The sequence below is a fragment of the Sphaeramia orbicularis genome, chromosome 6 (assembly GCF_902148855.1).
Source record: "Sphaeramia orbicularis chromosome 6, fSphaOr1.1, whole genome shotgun sequence".
NCBI classification, from domain to species: Eukaryota; Metazoa; Chordata; class Actinopteri; order Kurtiformes; family Apogonidae; genus Sphaeramia; species Sphaeramia orbicularis.
In genome coordinates, this window is record NC_043962.1 from 20419084 (window position 1) to 20438753 (window position 19670).

The following is a 19670-nucleotide window of genomic DNA, read 5'->3' on the forward strand; positions in this document are numbered from 1 at the left end:
AAGTGAATGTGGACCAATGGGGGTGGGGGGAGTATTACTTTTCTACTTTTTTTTTTTTTTTTTTTTATTATAAGTTTTGTTTGTTAGATTTTGTTAGTTTTTTTTTGTTTGTTTGTTAAACTGGAAAATTGGACATATGCTAGTACCTGTGCTGAGATGATACGTGTACTGAAAATGTGTCCTAATAAAAAGATTATTAAAAAAAAAAAAACCTTTGAAGAGCTTTAAATTGCATTATATGTTTAGTTTTTGGTGATCCAAATTGATCTGATATGAAGGAAAAGACTTACCTAGACAAAGTGCAGCAGGAAGTGCCTATAGTTCACTGTTGGCTTTTTATTGGCAAAAAATATGCATGTAATAAAAGTCTTCTCTTGCTTTTTCTCTCTGTTTATTTCCCTTCAGCCTGATCTCATCCAGACGATACTACTTTGAGATCCTCCATAAGCAGGATGACAAGGGATCGGATCACGTGGAAGTCGGGGTAAGGGAATCCATTCATACGTACATGCCGGCTTTGTCTGCTTTACAGCTTTGACAACGACACTATTTCCGTTTCTTCAGTTTAAGCTTGTGTCACCTGTCTTCAGAGACTTTTCACTTTTGGCAGGCGACTTTGCATGTTTTGGCTTGAACTGTGTGTTTGAATGGTGTCCTAACGGCTGAAAAATGGAACAGAAAATGACAAACTCCCCTTTCTTCTAAAACAACCGTACAGTGTGTAATAAATGTTCTGCTTGTTGTCGGCCTAACTTTTCCTGCCAGAGGCTGTAGGAACATTAACATATTCAGCATATTCACTCTCTCAATCATTTCTCTTCTTTTATTCTTCCACCTATTTCATGTCGTCTCACTCTCTGGCAGCAGTCCTTGTTGGTTTCCCTGTCTCTGAATTTTTGTTCCACGCTAGTTTTTCCTCTAACTTTCCATTCTCTCGGCTTTCCTCTGCATCGCATCTCTCTCAGTAGTGGTGTTCTGCACCTCAGGCAAAGCTCAGAGATGAGTGGGGCTTAATTTCAAGATGAAGTTTCAAACGAGAGCCCACATGCCTCGTGTGAGCCTGTTCTTTGAGTGAGAGGGCGGATGATAAAAAGAGATCACTGGTGTGTGCATGAAATGATTCTTTTAACAAGCCCTGGGTTATCATCATCATGGTGACCATCATCATCAGCAGAGCACCAGTGGTATTACTGCAGTTCTTTTCTTCTTTCGCAGAACTTCAGTGTCATTTCTTCACCCTCAAGGTTCAAGTTTTCCTTTTTTTACTTCTAACTGTCTGATTGCCTCTGGCTATTATCCTCCACCTGTATTTCTGTCTTCATTTTAACTCTTGTCATTTCCTTTTTATATGCTATATATGTCTCAATATGCTCTGTAGTTTTTTTGTTTGTTTGTTTGTTTGTTTCAACATCTTTTCACAAGCCAGTTATAACTTTGCGGCTTCTCAACCTTTTTGCCACCTTTTCCACGTTTCTGCCTTCCTCCTGCTCTTCTGCCTGTTTAGATTTCAGATCAGATTTGCCTCTAGTGGATGTCATGGTTTTAGAGAGGAGCTGGCAGAGTGATGTGAGGAGCATCATGCTGAGATCTGATAGGTCACTAGTGTCAGAAGGATCACACAAAACCCTCATGAGACCTGAGATGTAGACAAAAGACTATGTGTGTGTGTGTGTGTGTGTGTGTGATACAGAAAAGAAATGCCAAAGAATAGCACTCGTACTGACATCTATGTTTCTATTCTAGCTTGACGTTGCTAAACTAGCACAACCAGCTGCTTCATGTGGCTGATCTCCCAAGTCCTGTATCGTTGCTGTGGGATGTTATGGGTCATTAACGTGGGTGTGTTATGAATATTCTGCTGATGATGTGCAAGTGTGACTAATAAATTATAGCCTGTGACAGATGCATCCCAGTGGCAACAAATACATCCTCTTATGTTTGAAGAGCCTCCACAAAGAGCAAACAAACTTTGAGAGTTGAGGATGCAATAAACACCATACAGATATATCAGGTCCTTGAATTTGATCTCATAGTTTCTGGTTCAGTAAGTCTGAAAAAAATCAATGTCCATGAATCTTCTGGGAAAGCTTAGTAGCAAAAACCCATATTTTAAAACGGTACAATCTAGTAAAAGGGTGAAACACTTCTATTTCTGTTATGAATATGTCTGTATTAAGACACTGGTTGGAAGTAAATACAGGAAGTTGCTGCTGGAATACAACCTCTGTATAACAAATAATTGATCTCATAAAAATAAATGACCTTTGATTTTAGAGTGCACAAACAAGTAGCTATTGATGGTGGTTGCATAGAAGTTGTACATGAATATGAGTATCTAGGGGTAGTAAATGATGCAACACTGTTATGTAATTCTACACAGATGTAATTTACAAGAAGGGTTACAAGCTGGGTACTTCTATGAAACTGGTCATGAAACAGGACGTGGGGGCTAAAAATTCAAACCAGATGTAGACTAATGTAATAAAGCCAGTTTGGAAGCACTTTGGGTCTATTTTAAAAATAAATACTTACTGAGATAAAAGAGAAGCTATTTTTCAGATAAAACACATTTTTATATTATTTTACATTATATTTAATACAAAAAATCTGCATGTAACACGGTCAAAAGGACACAAAAATGAGCCACTACTATATTTTTTAATATCTCTTTATTCTCTCACAGGTACATTTTAGGAATTGAACTAATTATGCAAGGCAGAGTGTTTCACAAAAATGACTGCTGTTGCAAAATCATTCACAATTTATATGCATTTAACTGGGCAGGTTCTGCATGTAACACATGTGGACATGATGAGTTACATACAAAACCTGGAATAAGACTGCCAATTCATGAAAAACCTGCATGTCTGGATTAGAAAAACACCTAGGACCATCAAATTTAACACAGTGTCTTTATTTATAGCATTATATAAGACCATTTCAAGCCATGTGTTCCAGATCAAATGCACTGACACCTAGGTAGTTTTTCATGTTCCAATTTTGGTTGTATTTTTGGCCCCAATATTTTATTAAAAATTCATCAATTTTGGGATAGCTCAGAATAAGAGAATAATTTTTTTTGCATTTGTCTGAGGTCATCACTAGGTACATCCTGGGGGGAAATATGTCTAAATTTCTCTTTTATTATTGGGCCTAAAAAGCTGACAAAGTGCCAGGTACCAAAATAGTGCCCAATTCTATAGAAGCACCCAGGTTTGACAGCGTGAAGAAGACAGAAATATACTTTATCAAACATCTGTGGAGAATATTCAGACATTTTGCTTTATTGCTTTGTGTTTTTCATGGTCTATCACTAATAACAACAAACTCAGTGACAATGTTAATATAAGCCTATCAGGAGATTGCTGGTTAACTGCAATAAAGTGTTCTTTGTGAGTCCAGAGCGATGGTGAACAGCCAAGTAATCCTCAGTGATGTTTTTCGCTCTCTCCATGGTGCCGTACTTGTGCTCAGAGATGATTTATATTTTCCACTATAGCGCTGTTAACCCATAAGGACCCAGTGTGACTTTTGTATCAGTTCTCAAATGAATTTCTCACTCTATTTAACCTTTCCTAAGTGATTTATCACCAGTTTTTATAATATTATCCTCTGAATTTTTCATTTTTTTCAAGTGAAACTTATCTATTTTTCTATGTTTAATTGACTGGTCATGTAAATGTTCATAAAATCTCAGAGTAAAGTCAAAGGATATTATAACAGAACAGAAATACACTGAAGAAAACACAACTTTTTCAGTAAGATATGTCATTAATTTAACATAAAACAAGTTTAACATAAAAACATGGGTTTCACTGGTGAATCAGTGTTGTAGAAGATGACGGTGTTTCCATGGTAACTACGGAGCCTCTGAATGTCCAAATGGGTCATATCTGATGACCATGAGAAGTGGACAAATTGCATTTTACACCAATTATTTCAACATATTGATAGGATTAGTAGATCAATAATTTAGATCAGTAGATGCTTTTGGTTGACGATGGATGTCTGGGTCTTTATGGGTTAAGAACAATCGGATGATGTGCGTATATAGACTTGCACTTTGTTGCATTTTGTTGTTTGTGATGCTATGGTAAAATGCTTGTTTTTGATCAGAGTACATTTTCTGTTGTGGCATTTGACAGAGGCAAAGAGAATTTCTGCAAAGATAATAAACTAACTAACTAAATACATGGATAAATAAATTGCTGTTCCATCGTCTTTTCCTGGATCTGCTCCAAAATGTAATGGGCTCTTGCAATGTCCATGCCCTAACCTTCCACCAGATTTCATCAATGCAGTAGTTTTTGTGTAATCCTGCCGGCAGACAAACTAACAAACAAATGGCACTGAAAACATAACCTCCCAGATGTAAAAAAAAAAAAAAAAAGGAAAAAAAAGAGAGAGAGATGTACTGCTTTCAAAATAAAGGCCTTAGAGGCTTCAGAGGGAGTAATAATAAGAAGAATAGGCCAGAGGAAGATACTCAGAGGGTGTGCTGGGAGTGTACATATAAAGTTTTTTTTTTTTTTTTTTTTTACCTTATGGAATCAAATATACAGACTTTGCAAGTCATCAAGCAAACTGTTCGTGTGATTCCACAGGAAAATCAAGGTCATGTGGAAATCCATCTCTCCCCCTCTCTCTTCCCCAGCCCTCAGCCAACTACCCATGAGGCCATCAAAGTAGGTTTGTACTAGTAGAAACAATTTAATGAAGCGTATAAAAGTCATGCCGCAAATCACGATTGTGTGCGGGATTGTGTGTTTGTGGGTGTGTGTGGGGCATACTGTCTTAGCAAGGCCCCTGTGTGTGATTTAACAGCGGAATACATTTCACACCTTGACAAAAATAGCAGATTTACCGTGACCGGCCCACAACAGTATAAGCCCAGGGCTCACATAAATCCACAGAAACCCAGGCACTCATTTGTTAAAGAGCAGATAGCATGGATTCACTGCTCCTTCTTCTGTGCTCTGTGCCAAGCTGTGATTGCATGGTCAAAGGTGGGCTGTTCCTCTGGGAGTGTATTTGTTTAAGAGTGCTTGTTATAAAGAAACGAGGGAAAGTAAATATCAGATAGTGCACAAGCGCAGTCCTAAACTTACCTTTTGGCAAGAAAATAAGTAAGATACACCTTGTTCTCTTCATATTTGCCCCTCTTTTTTTGTATTGTGTGAAGGTGGAATGACTAGAGGAAAGTGGAAAATAAACAGCATTAACAGCAGGAAGAGCCTGTACCTTCGCCAAAGGGATGGAAACACTATTTGTATGTATGAGCAGCAATCCAATGAATGAGGAGATTGTTGAGCTATTAGGATGGGTAGGCAAGTTACCAAATTCCCCAGTGACTGAACTTTTCCAGTATAGTATACATCATACCTCAGTGTTTTCCTTCAAACAGATCTTTTTTTAGAATGTTTTTGTTTAGGCTGGAATACATAAGATAATATAAGGCAAAGTGTTTTTAACCCTCCGGTATCCGGGTGCGCTTTTTAGGCACACTTTGCACTTCGTGTTAAAAAACTTCATATTATTTTTCACAATTTAAATAAGGTTAGAATTCAAAAGTTGTTCATTTTTGCATGATCTTTAAAATTCTGGCCACCAACTAAAATTTGCACATTGTAAACAAAAGAAAATTACAAGACTAGCATCTGTCTCCCAAGTGTGCCTAAAATGCACTATTTCTTCCATTATAACCACTGTTTTTAATCCGTAAACCATTAAGGCATAAATCATGCTTTTACTGATATCTGGGCTTCATTTGAGAAGTGAGGGTCTAAAGTAATTTATTAACATTGTTAATGTTGCTGTTAATCATTGACATATGCCAGGCTGCAAAAATGAAATAATATGTAGTCCAATTTTTATGTAGTATTTTGAAAAAAACAAAAACATATTTTGTGTTTTTTTGCATCAAAAAATGTAGTGACATCATGATGGAAAGAGATTGTTTAAAGGGTTAAAAAAAAAAAAAATCTAAAATGAATGATTATTTGATATGTATGATTAGGGCTGACCTTGATTTACAAAAATAAAATCAAATAAAAGCAGAAAAATAAATCAATATATAATATTTAATAGTTTGATTTATAGGTGTGCCTTTTTGGCACACTTGGTGACAGATGCTAGTATTTTTGAACATTTGACCTAGCGCCAAAAATAATAATGCAAATTAACCAATGTTGGAGTTAATCATTGACATATGCCAGGCTGCAAAAATCAAATAATATGTGATCCACTTTTTATGTAGTATATTAAAAAAAAAAAAAAAAAATTGTGTTTTTTGCATCCCCCCAAAAAAATGGTTTGTTTACATTACAAACACAGCATTTAAAGGGTTAAAAAATGTGACAGTTCTTGAGTATTTGGTATTTTCATTTACGGCTCAATTGATGAAATAGAAAAAAGTGTAAAAGAATTAAAAACAAACTGTATGAAAATTTTTTTGACATTTTTCCACAAGTGTGCCAAAAAGACACACTTGGTACTTGGTAAGGGCCTCGCTGGACGGGATACCGGAGGGTTAATGTAACTGGATCTTTGTCAGTGAACCACACGACCTTTCTACTGGCCTAATGGAAAATGTCTCCCGCCACTCATTTAACTGAATGAAGGAAAGTGTTGGCTATTAAACGGTGTGATTAAGACGAAGAGAGAGTGAGAAAAAAAAAAAAAGAGAAGAAAGTCTCGCCTTAATTAGTAATGGCAAGTTTATAGAGGGCAGGAGTGTGGGATTTAAATTCAGGATTTTAATGGCCCTGTTTTATCGTTCCTGCCAGGCTAAGTCCCAAACTGCCCACCAAATAATATACACACCCATGTATGCACATATTTGCACAGTCATCTACCCCCACCCCAGCAGACTCACTGGTGTATTCAAATGGCACGAAAACTCACATCTACACATCTGCTTTACGCCGTCTCTGTAATATAAATCAGGAGTGGGCTGTGCGACCTGGAGCCAGCAGTTAAAGTATATTGTGTGTGTCTTTTGTCTCTGGAAGTTAAGAGTTTTGTTCCCACTTCAACAGCCTTTGGGGGTAATGCCAGTTCGGTTCAGTACTTACTAAACATATGTAGTCGTATTCTTTGCCTCAGTTCTTTTTTCAATATTCAGTGCCCTCTCATCTAGCCTTTTTTCGATTCACTTTCTCCGCCTCTAACTTTTTAAACTTTGTTCTACATTCTATCTCATTATTTTGCTCTTGCTATTATCACGTTCACATTAACTTTTGCCCTCTAATATCAGCTTGAGCCATTTTCAAGAACACACTGAGCACATTTTACTTTCGCGTTTTTCAGCCTTAGTTTTTTGTTTACAGCAATAAAACAGCATAACTCTTTAAGCAGGAGGGGAGATAGGAGGAGGAGTAGCTGGGTGGGGGTGTATAGGTGGTAGAAGCTCCAGAAAACTTCTGTCATCAGGGAGTTTTTATGTTTTTATTTTTAATTCCACTTTCTTTTTAATCTAACTTATTTTTAGCTATTTACACTTTTTATTTATTTATTTATTTATTGTTGATGTGGTATGACTGTTTCTGTGGAGTGGTGACCATAGTTTGAATTTCCCCTTGGGGATTAATAAAGTAAATCAATCAATCAATCAATCAATCAATCAATCAATCAATCAATCAATCAATCAATCAATCTATCTATCTATCTATCTATCTATCTATCTATCTATCTATCTATCTATCTATCTATCTATCTATCTATCTATCTATCTATCTATCTATCTATCTATCTATCTATCTATCTATCTATCTATCTATCCATCCATCCATCCATCCATCCATCCATCCATCCATCCATCCATCCATCCATCCATCCATCCATCCATCCATCCATCCATCCATCCATCCATCCATCCATCCATCCATCCATCCATCCATCCATAGAAATCACATGTTGTCTGTATTTCTACTATAGGAAGTCACCCTACCACCCGATCTGCCTTTTGTGACACCAACTTGTCATGAATCACTTATTTCTGGCTAATAACACCTCATGTTCATATGGCAGCTCATATTAATGAATGTTTACAGGAAAAAGCTGCATAAGGCAGTCTGTTCTGCTCTGTTTTGGGGAAAGTATCATTGAGAAAAATATGAATGAAAAGGAAGAATTTCACCCGTAGGAGTCTCAAGGGTGGATGACAATGCAGCAAATTTAGCAGCAACAGTAATAGTATTAGAGGAAAAATGAGAAAATCTTAATAATAGGTACAGGTGCCAAGACATCAGCAGAGCAGGGCTGTGATATGATAAAAATAAAGAATTAATGACTTGACAGGAAGTTAGCTGCTAAAAACAGCTTTCTTAACCAAATTAGATGACGACTAATATAGGAGACAGTCTTAATGCCTTGTCAAGGCAAATTGAAGGGGTTTTGACACTCATGCATGCATATATATGTGTGTATGTGTGCGTGTGTGTGTGTGTGTGTGTGTGTGTGAATGTTTTAAAACCTACTGACATATAAGCTAATTTGTTGAAATATACCAATGAAGTCATGCAGTTAAAAACAAAAGGTATATCAGTCAATCAAATTTTATTTATATAGCGCCAAATCATAACAAAAGTTATCTCATGACACTTTACATTTGAAGCTCGTCCAAACCACACTCTAAAGCCAATTTACAGAACCCAACAGAATCATCCAGGAGCAAACACTTGTGACTGGTGATGGTGGTGAGAAAAAACTTCCATATATGACATGAGTGCCATTTTTCAACTGACAATGTCAAGTTGACTCACTTTTTTATATCTGGTGGTGTCTGCTTTTATACAGTGACACAACCAGATACTATCAGATTCTATTTCTAGTATCATGTTCACTAAATGTGATAATGAATCCTGCAAGTCACAGATGATCGGTGCTGCATCAGTATATGTGTGTCATCACATCCCAATGTGTGACATTGAGCCAAATGAGTGTCGGCTTAAGTTGGCTCTTTCTTGGTAAATAAACCAACTACACTGTTAATGAAAAAAACAGTAATATAATGTTTCATTTTGGAAATTCTAAGTTGCAGTTTAACCCTTTGTTGACATTTTGTTTCTGTTTATATTTTAACTTGTTTTATTTGATTTGATTTTAATGTTTTTAATGCTTTTATTAATTTGTATTGTGCTTTTATTCTTCTGTACAGCACTTTGATCCACTGTGGTTGTTTTAAAGTGCTTTATAAATAAAGTTGGACTGGATTGGATTGGATTTATAGGGCACTCACTGAAATACTCTGAAACTGAAACTTTCAATCTTTCTGTTATTGGAAATAATCGTATCCCTCCACTTGCTAAAAAGTACACACAAGCAATAAAACAGCTGTTATATGGTCATAAACTGACAAAAATCACTCATATTCACTATTTACTGCTTCAAAATGTCTATAAAATCTGTCTGAATTACAGTAAAATGTTAGAAAAACTAACATGCTTCTGGACCTCACTGAGGCATGGGATTGGCCCCATATTAAATCTTCGTGGAAATTACCAACAATAGTCACTTGCCTGATAAAGGGTTAAGCTTCATCATCCTCCATTGCAGCACTTTGGTGGCCAATCCAGCGGTGGAAAAGCAGCAGAATTCGTCTCGTCCATATAACCAATTGATAAATCACTCATACTACAAAGCTGACCCACAGCTGAAAGAAGAGTACATGTGTAACAAAGGCTTGTCAGAATTATTATATAATTATCTTATCACTATCAATTGAGCAAATTGCAATTATTTTGCATAATTGTGGTAATCATCTCTATTCAGTTTGACAAAAACAGCTGCATAAAACTAAGAGAAGAGACATATTTCATCACTATTTCCATATTATTTGTTCACATTTTGATCGTTTTACTGGTACTTGTTTAATAACGTACTGCATGTATTTGGATGAAAGGGATGTTGTTCTACATTGCATTTGTATATATAAGTTATTTATTACAAAAAATGTTTGTTATAACTGTGTAACAGCACAACAGGAAACAGAAAAACTAAGGATCAGGCGCTCAGGTTGTGTGATCCTATGCTCTCATTGGCTGGCATTCTGTGACGCTCCGCTCTGATTGGCTGGCGTTCTGTGACGCTGCGCTCTCATTGGCTGGCGTTCTGTGATGCTGCACACTGACTGGTTGATGTTCTGTGATGCTGCGCTCGCATTGGCTGACGTTCTGTGACGCTACGCTGTAACTGGTTGATGTTCTGTGACGCTGTGCTCTCATTGGCTGGCGTTCTGTGACGCTGCGCTCTCATTGGCTGGCGTTCTGTGATGCTGCACACTGATTGGTTGACGTTTTGTGATGCTGCGCTCTCATTGGCTGACGTTCTGTGACGCTACGCTCTAATTGGTTGATGTTCTGTGATGCTCCGCTCTGATTGGCTGGCGTTCTGTGACGCTGCGCTCTCATTGGCTGGCGTTCTGTGATGCTGCACACTGATTGGTTGACGTTCTGTGATGCTACGCTCTAATTGGTTGATGTTCTGTGACGCTGTGCTCTCATTGGCTGGCGTTCTGTGACGCTGCGCTCTCATTGGCTGGCGTTCTGTGACGCTGCGCTCTCATTGGTTGATGTTCTGTGACGCTCCGCTCTCATTGGCTGCTCAAAACAAATAAATGAATGAATGAAAAAAGCCTGTTTTCTTTAAAATCATGGCTTCCTGGTGCTTTTAAAATCATGGCTTCCTGGTGCTTTTAAAGGCTAAAAACTCAAAAATGACCGTTCTAGGTAATTTGCAAATTCCCATGTTCCCGTGACTTGAATAAAAGAAGCCTCAAATCATCGCAACTTTCAATGCAATTTTTTGGAAAAGCTGCTGCAAAATCAGGCATTTTAGGCCGCAGCAATTAAACAAATCCCGCGAAATCCTGGAGGGACTGAATAATATACAGATATGTAAAAAGTTATTAGACCATCAACAACAATGGTTATGCAATCAAGTACTAACTCCTGTGTGTATCATGTGACTAAAACAGACAGAAAAGAAAACATGGAATGCCTAAAAGCAGTGTTTTTGTCAGTACAATGCCATAGCTATTGATATAAGAACTGAAGTGATTTCGGTTATTATCAAGAAAATATGGAAAACGGCTAGATATCAGCTCTGAAATTAAACTCTTATGAGCTATTTTTGTTGTTATCATATTTGTCCAAACAAATGTATATTTAGTTGTACCAGGCATTAAAATGAACAAGGAATTGAAGAAAATGAGGGGTGGTCTAATAATTTTTTTCTGCAACTGTATGTCATCATGTTGCATCCTCTTTGTCTCCAGGTAAGATACTAGAGACATAAAATGAACAGAGATAGACACTTTTGTGTATAACATGACAGCCCCTAGCCGTATTTTCTTGACGACAGCATCAGTACCTACCAATAGAGCTGTCATGGTTACAGACTGATCCCTATGGCTTCATATATTTGAGACAGGATAATATATCAGACATTGATATTTTCATTTTTCATTCTTAAAACCACTGAGTAAGAACTTGTCGTGGATTTAAAGTAGTGCTGCTCCTTATCTCTTTCCATGCTTTCTTCTTATCATGCAGATGTGATCAGACACAAACTAAAGAACATCGTCCCACACATGACATTCCACTTTAGAAACCTGGTGTCCATGTCATGTTAACTTTTATTTGCTTACATTACCTTTCATTCTTGTCATACCAAGAGCCTCTCATAAGCTGCTGAATATTGGAAAGACAGCTTATCTTTGGAAAAGTATTAAAATGAAAACTACTAAGTATTCAATTAATTTTTGAAGGCCTCAAGCAAGTTACAGTTTCTCAACTATCCTGCATTTGTGGCTAGAAATGACCTTAAAATCACCCCCGATATTTTTTTTTTTCTGCCTTGTAGCTCTGAAATACACTTTTCTTGTTAAGTGTACTTTGGATTTTAATATGGTATAACATGAGACGATCTGCTGTTATCATTTTCAAGGCTGTGTAAAATGTCAGATTACATTCTGCTAATGTGTATTATTATTGGAACTTCTGAATGTGCCATTGGCTGCATAAATTCCACTGTATTAAACCAATTCTTATATGTTCAAAGAGGTTTGTGCTGTCTCAAAGGCTTAGCTTAACACTGAATTTTAGCGTTTTTATTTGATCACTTTTTTGGATTCAGGTCATGCTTGTTTTCCTTATTATTGCCTTCCAGTAAAACGCACGTTGACTAAAGCGCCTGTGTGTCCTTGTCATAAGTTTAAGCATATTAATGTGGCTAACTAGTTTTTCCCGTCACAGCACACAGGGGCATTGCTGTAGACACACCGACTGTGACGCGTCAGTAATTGCTCTGGATATTGAGCTCATTTGTCTTTCTGAAATGTCTGGTATGTGAGACTTTGGCTAATGTATAATTCAACATAGAAAATCAAACACCCCGTCGCCATATCCACCTCCTCATCTTTCTTCGAATATTGTTCCTAAATCCTCAGGCAACACATGATGTGACATGAAAAACAAGCCACTGTTTTCATGTCAGTGTGACAGCGAATGGAGAATGGCATTTATCCTCTAGCATGTAAGTGTTTAGTTCTATTTAGCTGTCAATTGAAATAAGAGCATAATCAGTCAGGAGATTTATGCCTTTGTTTCTGTGCTGTAGTTTTTGGTTAGCTTTTTTTTGTTGTTGTTGTTCGGTCCTGTTTTGGTTCTTTTTCAGTGTCTACATCTCTGTCAAAATGCATTTTGTGTTTCTACAGGAGAAAGCATCAAAATTCCTGCAGTGTCTTTGTGTCTTATGTTTTTTTTGGGGGAGTTTTTTTTTTTGAAGGTATCTGTTCAGAATCTGTCAGGAGTCCTTGATGCTCCGCCGCCAGACACCTGTCTGTGGGCAGCACCATAGCACTATAGTACAGTCTCCCCTTTATTGCCAATGTTACTGTTCCCACATTGTTTATCTTTCAACCAGAGCTGTTTTTATCATCCTATCAGTAACCTCTCTTCTTTTGCCAGTTCTTACAATCATGTTATGCCTAAATAATAAATGGAGCCACATTTACATCTAGGAGCTTCTATGAAACTGGGTACATTTTGGTACTTGCAGCTTTTTTAAACCCAATAATAAAAGAGAAATTTTGACATATTTCCCCCCAGGATGTAACTAATGATGACCTCAGATAAATGAAAAAAAACAAAAACAAAAATTATACTCTTCCTCTGAGCCACCCCAAAATTAATCAATTTTCAATAAGATTTTGGAGCCAAAAATAGGACCAAAATTGGGACATGGAAAGCTACCTAGGTGTCAGTGCATTTTATCTTGTAAACATGGCTGTAAATGGTCTTATATACCACTATAGATAAAGACATTGTGTTAAATTTGATAATCCTAGTGGTTTTTCTAATCCAGACATGCAGGTTTTTCATGAATCTCAGTCTCATTCCAGGTTTTGTATATAACCCATCGTGTCCACTTGTGTTACATGCAGAACCTGCACAGTTAAACGCGTATAAATCACAAATTATTTTGCAGCAGCGGTCATTTTTGTGAAACACTCTGTTTTGCATAATTAGTTCAATTCCCAAAGTGTACCTGTGAGAGAATAAAGACGTATTTTATAAAAAATCATAGCGCATAATTTTTGTGTCCTTTTGACTTTGTTACATACCGATTTTTGTATTGAATATAATGTAAAATAATATAAAAATGTGTTTTATCTGAAAAATTGTCTCTCTTTTATCTCTTTAAGTATTTATTTTTAAAATAGACCCAAAGTGCTTCCAAACTTGCTTCATAACATTAGTCTAAATCTGGTTTGAATTTTTAGCTCCATGTCCTGTTTTTAGGGACCAGTTTCATAGAAGCACCCAGCTTCATTTCTTAGATTTGATTGGGAAGCCTTGATTAAAAAAAATAAAAAACAAAAACTGTGTAGTTATGTAATATTGTTGCCTTGCATTGTTATAAAGAGCTTTGTGAGGGGTACACCTAGTTAAAAAACACTAAGAGCAACATAATTTAGAGACTTTAAAATATGCAGTCTGTGATTAAGGAAGCTTGTATATTTTAAGTTCAAGAGAAACTGCATTTTTCTTCACAACACATTAGAGCCGGATATCAAAGCTATGATGCAAGGATCCAAATACTTAACACAAATTACATGACAGTGTACAGTGTGTTCTGCTCATTAATTTGCTGTACATCAGCAGAATGAAAATGCTTTGATACATCTATAAACAACTGTGGGTAAACTGTGCAATATTCTTACTACTTATATCTGGTGTTTTTCATGTCAGTGCAAATGTTCTTTTTATAGAAATAATAGTGTCTATGATGTATTGGATTAAAAATAATCTGTATTAGTAGGCTCTAGTTTAACAGTGGCAATGAAATAATAACAGCTCCTTCCTTTTAAACCATACAAATTAAGTGACAAGAGAGAGAAACATTCAGAGGTAATTAATATGTTTCTTCATTACCGTGTTAACTGTCACTCTGCTTCTTTGGCAACTGCAAGTACAGAACATATTTCTTGGCTTGTTAACAACATGTCATTCTCAGTGAAATTACTGTTGTCATGGTTGTGGAGTTGTTTGGAAACAGAAATACAAACACAGGTCAGCGAGAGCATCATGTGCTACTTGTCATTCAAGCTTTAAGTGAATGAACATGGACTGAATTAGAAATGAAGGACATCTATAACTCCACTTTTATAGTATTTGATTAAACTGTTGGTATCTTGTAATTTGATCATGTTTTTAGATTTAAAACACTTTGGTCTTCTTTGTGTTGTTGTAAAGTGCTACATAAATAAACTCTGATTGATTGATTGATTGATTGATTGATTGATTGATTGATTGATTGGTTGATTGGTTGCTTGCTTGGTTGATTGCTTGGTGGGTTGATTGCTTGGTTGCTTGCTTGCTTGCTTGGTTGGCTGCTTGGTTGATTGATTGATTGATTGATTGATTGATTGGTTGCTTGCTTGGTTGCTTGCTTGCTTGGTCAGTCAATTGGTCGATTGGTTGGTGGGTTGATTGCTTGGTTGGTTGGTTGGTTGGTTGGTTGCTTGGTCGGTCAATCGGTCGATTGGTTGGTGGGTTGATTGCTTGGTTGGTTGGTTGATTGCTTGGTTGGTTGGTTGATTGATTGATTGATTGATTGATTGATTGATTAATTAGTTGGTTGCTTGCTTGCTTGGTTGCTTGGTTGATTGCTTGGTGGGTTGATTGCTTGGTTGGTTGCTTGGTTGGCTGCTTGGTTGATTGATTGATTGATTGATTGGTTGCTTACTTGGTTGCTTGCTTGCTTGGTCGGTCAATCGATCGATTGGTTGGTGGGTTGATTGCTTGGTTGCTTGGTCGGTCAATTGGTCGCTTGGTTGGTGGGTTGATTGCTTGGTTGGTTGGTTGATTGATTGACTGATTGATTGCTTGCTTGCTTGCTTGGTCAGTCAATCGGTCGATTGGTTGGTTGGTTGGTTGGTTGATTAGTTGGTTGGTTGCTTGATTGATTGCTTGCTTGCTTACTTGGTCGGTCAATCGGTCGATTGGTTGGTTGGTCGATTAATTGGCTGGTTGATTGAGTGATTGATTGATTGATTGATTGATTGATTGATTATAGCTTTCTCTAAAAGTCACAGTACCTGTAGGAACTTTAAGGACTCACATGCTGCTTCTCTTTGTGTAACATGATTATTTTGTGCCTCTGCTGTGACTTGAGTTGTAATTCATTGCTGCTTCGTTCATACTGATTAATGATTGAAAATAAAAGGACAAATCAAATGGAGAATGTAACAACATTTGGAGGATTTTTTCCCATGTGTTTGCTTATTTTCTTCTTTCCACTTAGCATAAACTCCACAGAGGAAAGAAATACTTCAATGAACTGAAGTATTTGGATATTTTTAAATGTACTATTAAAATACATGCTAAGATAATGTTGTCTCCTCTCTTTTCCCTTAAGTAGTATGTGTCAAGATTGAGTGGCTGTAGTGAATGTGACACAACAAAAGTTCATGTTATTTAATCATTTTGTTTCTAGGTTTAATGGTCAAGTTTATATATGGGACATTTGATTTGATTTGAAAGATGTAGGTAAAAATACAAGATATGATAAAACTAGTGTCAAAAATGGTGTTCACAGCTCACTGCATGGACACATAATAGCTTGCTGAAAACTGAAAAAAAAAAAAAAAAAAGCTGTATGTTGTTGTATGTCACCTGCTGAAGTAAAGTTCACCAAGCAGCAATTCTTTGTTGTGTGAGATTTCCACCCACACACCTTCAGGAAATAGCCTGATCCAATTGTGTAAATATATTTAAGCACAATAATATTCCTTCAGTCCTAGATTTTCAGCACTGATCTTTTTTCTTTTTTTTTCTCAAAGTCTTTTTTATTGTTTTGTATGCAGAAACTGTACAAGCTAAATATGTTACAGACATGAGTCAATACAAACAAGAACAATCCTCACGCAGGCTCCAGCAGAGCCCCACCCCTATAAAAATATCACTGTACCATTTAACAGATTGGCTTTCATTCTGCATACAACCACATATAGCCGGAGGACAAATTATTAGACCATCAAAAGTCAGCAGAAACAACGATAATGCAATCCAATGAAGCACTAACTCCTGCATGTATCATGTGACTAAAACAGACAGAAAATAAAATATGGAATGCCTAAAAGCACTGTTTTTGGCAGTACAATGCCGTAGTTATTGATGTAAGAACTTAAGTGATTTTGGTTATTATCAAGAAAACATGGAAAATGTCTAGATATCAGCTCTTAAATTAAACTCTTATGAGCTATTTTTGTTGTTATCATTGTATTTGTCCAAACAAATGTACCTTTAGTTGTACCAGGCATTAAAATGAACAAGAAATTGAAGAAAACAAGGGGCGGTCTAATATTTTTTTCCACGACTGTTTATTGTATACATTGTTTGCCTGTTGAAATTATATACAAAATGCACTTAAAAACAAAGCAGATTAATTAAAGTAGTGGTGTATGGTGGGTTGGGAAAAAAAAGGAAAGAAGAAAAATGTTTTAAAATAAAAAAAAAGGGGGGGGGGGGGGCATTTTTAAATTATAAATGCAAACAGAGTAAAAGTGTTCCCTATGAATCCTAAGGTCTCTATAATAGTGCGTCAGTCCAACACAGCATCAGTATGGGTGACATTCAACTTCTCTATATGCATTAGAAAAGGTTTTCACGTATCATAGAATTTCTGAGCAAACCCTTTTGTAGAATAGCAGATCTTCACCACTGATCTTTTTAATGGCATTTTGTCGTTGGTGTGCAATAGGCAACAGACTAGTCGAGGTATGGTTTTCTTGTAAGAATCAGTGCCACTGAGAGCAGAAAAAAAATTAGAATTCTCATCTAACCTACCTGGTACGAATAAAGGGTAAATGATTAAGTAACAGCGAGGTAGTCCTGGGTAGTATCTCCTGTTCTTGTAGCTTGGGGCAGGTGTGGTCATGGTTGTTAACATCCGTCTTGTTCTTCTGCCCACTCTGCCACTGAGGTTTCTGTATTTACCACACTGCCAATTTGAGCCTACAGCTATGAGCCTGTGAAAAAGACAAGGAGGAAGAAAGAGAAAAAAGGCAGAAAGTACACAGTGAGTGAACCTCTAAATTTTATGGCATGGACAACAGCTAACCAGGCTGTTTCTCATGGGACTTCTTTGAGTTGTCTTTATTGCTTTGTTTTACCTTCAAACTACAAGACAAGAAGAAGATGTGCTACAGGTGGAAGGAGCCACGGACTAACGGATACAGAAAACTGAAAAGGTCCATTTATTCCTCAGACTGTGAGGTTAATAAATAGCAGTGTTTACACTAATCTTATTTGACTTCACATCCAAAGACATTTTGCATTAATTGAGGAAGGTCAGATCTTTTACTTTATTACTTTTATGTGTCACACTAACAAAACAGCTTCATATCCATAGTGCAGTGTTTTTCAACCTCAGGGTCGAGACCTCACATGGGGTCTCCTGGAATTCAAATGGGGTAGCCTGAAATTTCTAATAATTGATAAAAATAAAAACCTACTAATAAAAAATATATGGGGAGTTGAGAGAGACGATCCCAAAACATAAAAGACATGACAAACTGAAGCTGAAACTGAAGCACTGTGGTACTGTTTATCTGTCAAATGTTCATTTTGGTCAGTTTAAGATGCTGCAACTCTTTTTTAATTCATAGTTTGAGTTATTGTTTGTTCAGTATTAATTTGGAGCCTTGTAAATACAAGCTGGACTGACTGTACATATCCTGACCAAGGAAAATAAAATTCTCACTTTGTGCAGTAATCTACACCTGGCTTTTCTGCCTCTGTCCATAATAATATATATTATATTGCCTAAATATCATCTAAAACTAGAAGCACTCGGAGAGCGCAGACCTCCGCCAAGGCTGATCAGTGGGCCCCCCCGTGGGCCCCCCCACCCCCGATCACCACCAAAATTTAATAATTTCTTCCTTATCCCATTTCCAACAAACCCTGAAAATTTCATCCAAATCTGTCCATAACTTTTTGAGTTATGTTGCACACTAACGGACAGACAAACAAACAAACAGACAAACAAACAAACAAACAAACCCTGGCTAAAACATAACCTCCTTGGCGGAGGTAATTAATGCTTATTTGCAACATAGTATAGCAAACTATTACATGATCAAAAACAAATTAATTTTAGAAAAAAAAAAAGTCTCCGTTTTGAATGTCTGGGGTCACCAGATATTTGTGATGTTAAAATGGGGTCATGAACCTCAGTGGTTGGGGACCACTGCCATAGTGCCTAAGGCTCTGGAGCAGCCAATTGAGTTGAAGGAAACAAACACAACTGCAGTCTGCTTTCAGTTCTCTCAAAAGCAATAAACTCCTGATCATCAAGGGATAAACCATAACATGTGCCTGATAGAACAAATGGCAAACCAACCTGCATGTCTGTTTGTGTGTAAGCCACAGTAAAACCACACACTTTGAGTTGGAGCAATACCTACTTTTTACCAGCACAATGAAACTATATCAAAACCTCATATGTCATTGGGTGGTCCAGACATGATGAAACAGGATGAAACACTGCTGGCTACCCGCCACCATTTTGCTCTGCAATTGGTACTTTTTATTATTTCCCCTTGGATATTGATTTTCTCTCCTCTCTGTCGAAGTTGTGGGGGCAGCGAGCAGTCTTCTGTTTCTTCCTGCCGCTCCCTGTCAACACTATTTCACAGAAGACGCGCCTGTTCGCACAGAGCATGCACACCCCGCTTTAACACTCACATGACAAATACTGGGTGCATATACACATCCAGATACACACTGGGTCAATATCCCCCATGGAAGAATTAATCAGAGAATCTATAAGACTAGACAATGAAGAGCAGAAATTCCCACAAAGCTGTGAAATGAGCTACACAGGTACACACCCTAGTTTTCAAGCCAGTTTTTCTGCCCCTCTTTTCACATCCATTATCTTTGGGCTTTGTTTGATTGCATTTGTTGCTCTTTTCTTTCACCAAAAAACAAATCCACAGGACACCTTCAACACAATTCTCTGATATACAGTCGCAGAAAAAATTATTAGACCACCCCTTGTTTTCTTCAATTTCTTGTTCATTTTAATGCCTGGTACAACTAAAGGTGCATTTGTTTGGACAAATATAATGATAACAACAAAAATAGCTCATTAGAGTTTAA

General features: G+C 36.9%; 1 protein-coding gene across 1 annotated transcript in view; it reads left to right on the forward strand.

Moving 5' to 3' along the window:
• b4galnt4a (beta-1,4-N-acetyl-galactosaminyl transferase 4a) overlaps window positions 1-19670 on the forward strand; it is a 208197-nt gene that overhangs the window by 172788 nt on the left and 15739 nt on the right. The window contains exon 8 of the mRNA XM_030136564.1: window positions 406-484. Coding sequence (XP_029992424.1) covers window positions 406-484 — 79 coding nt within the window. The remainder of the gene's footprint in view (window positions 1-405; window positions 485-19670) is intronic.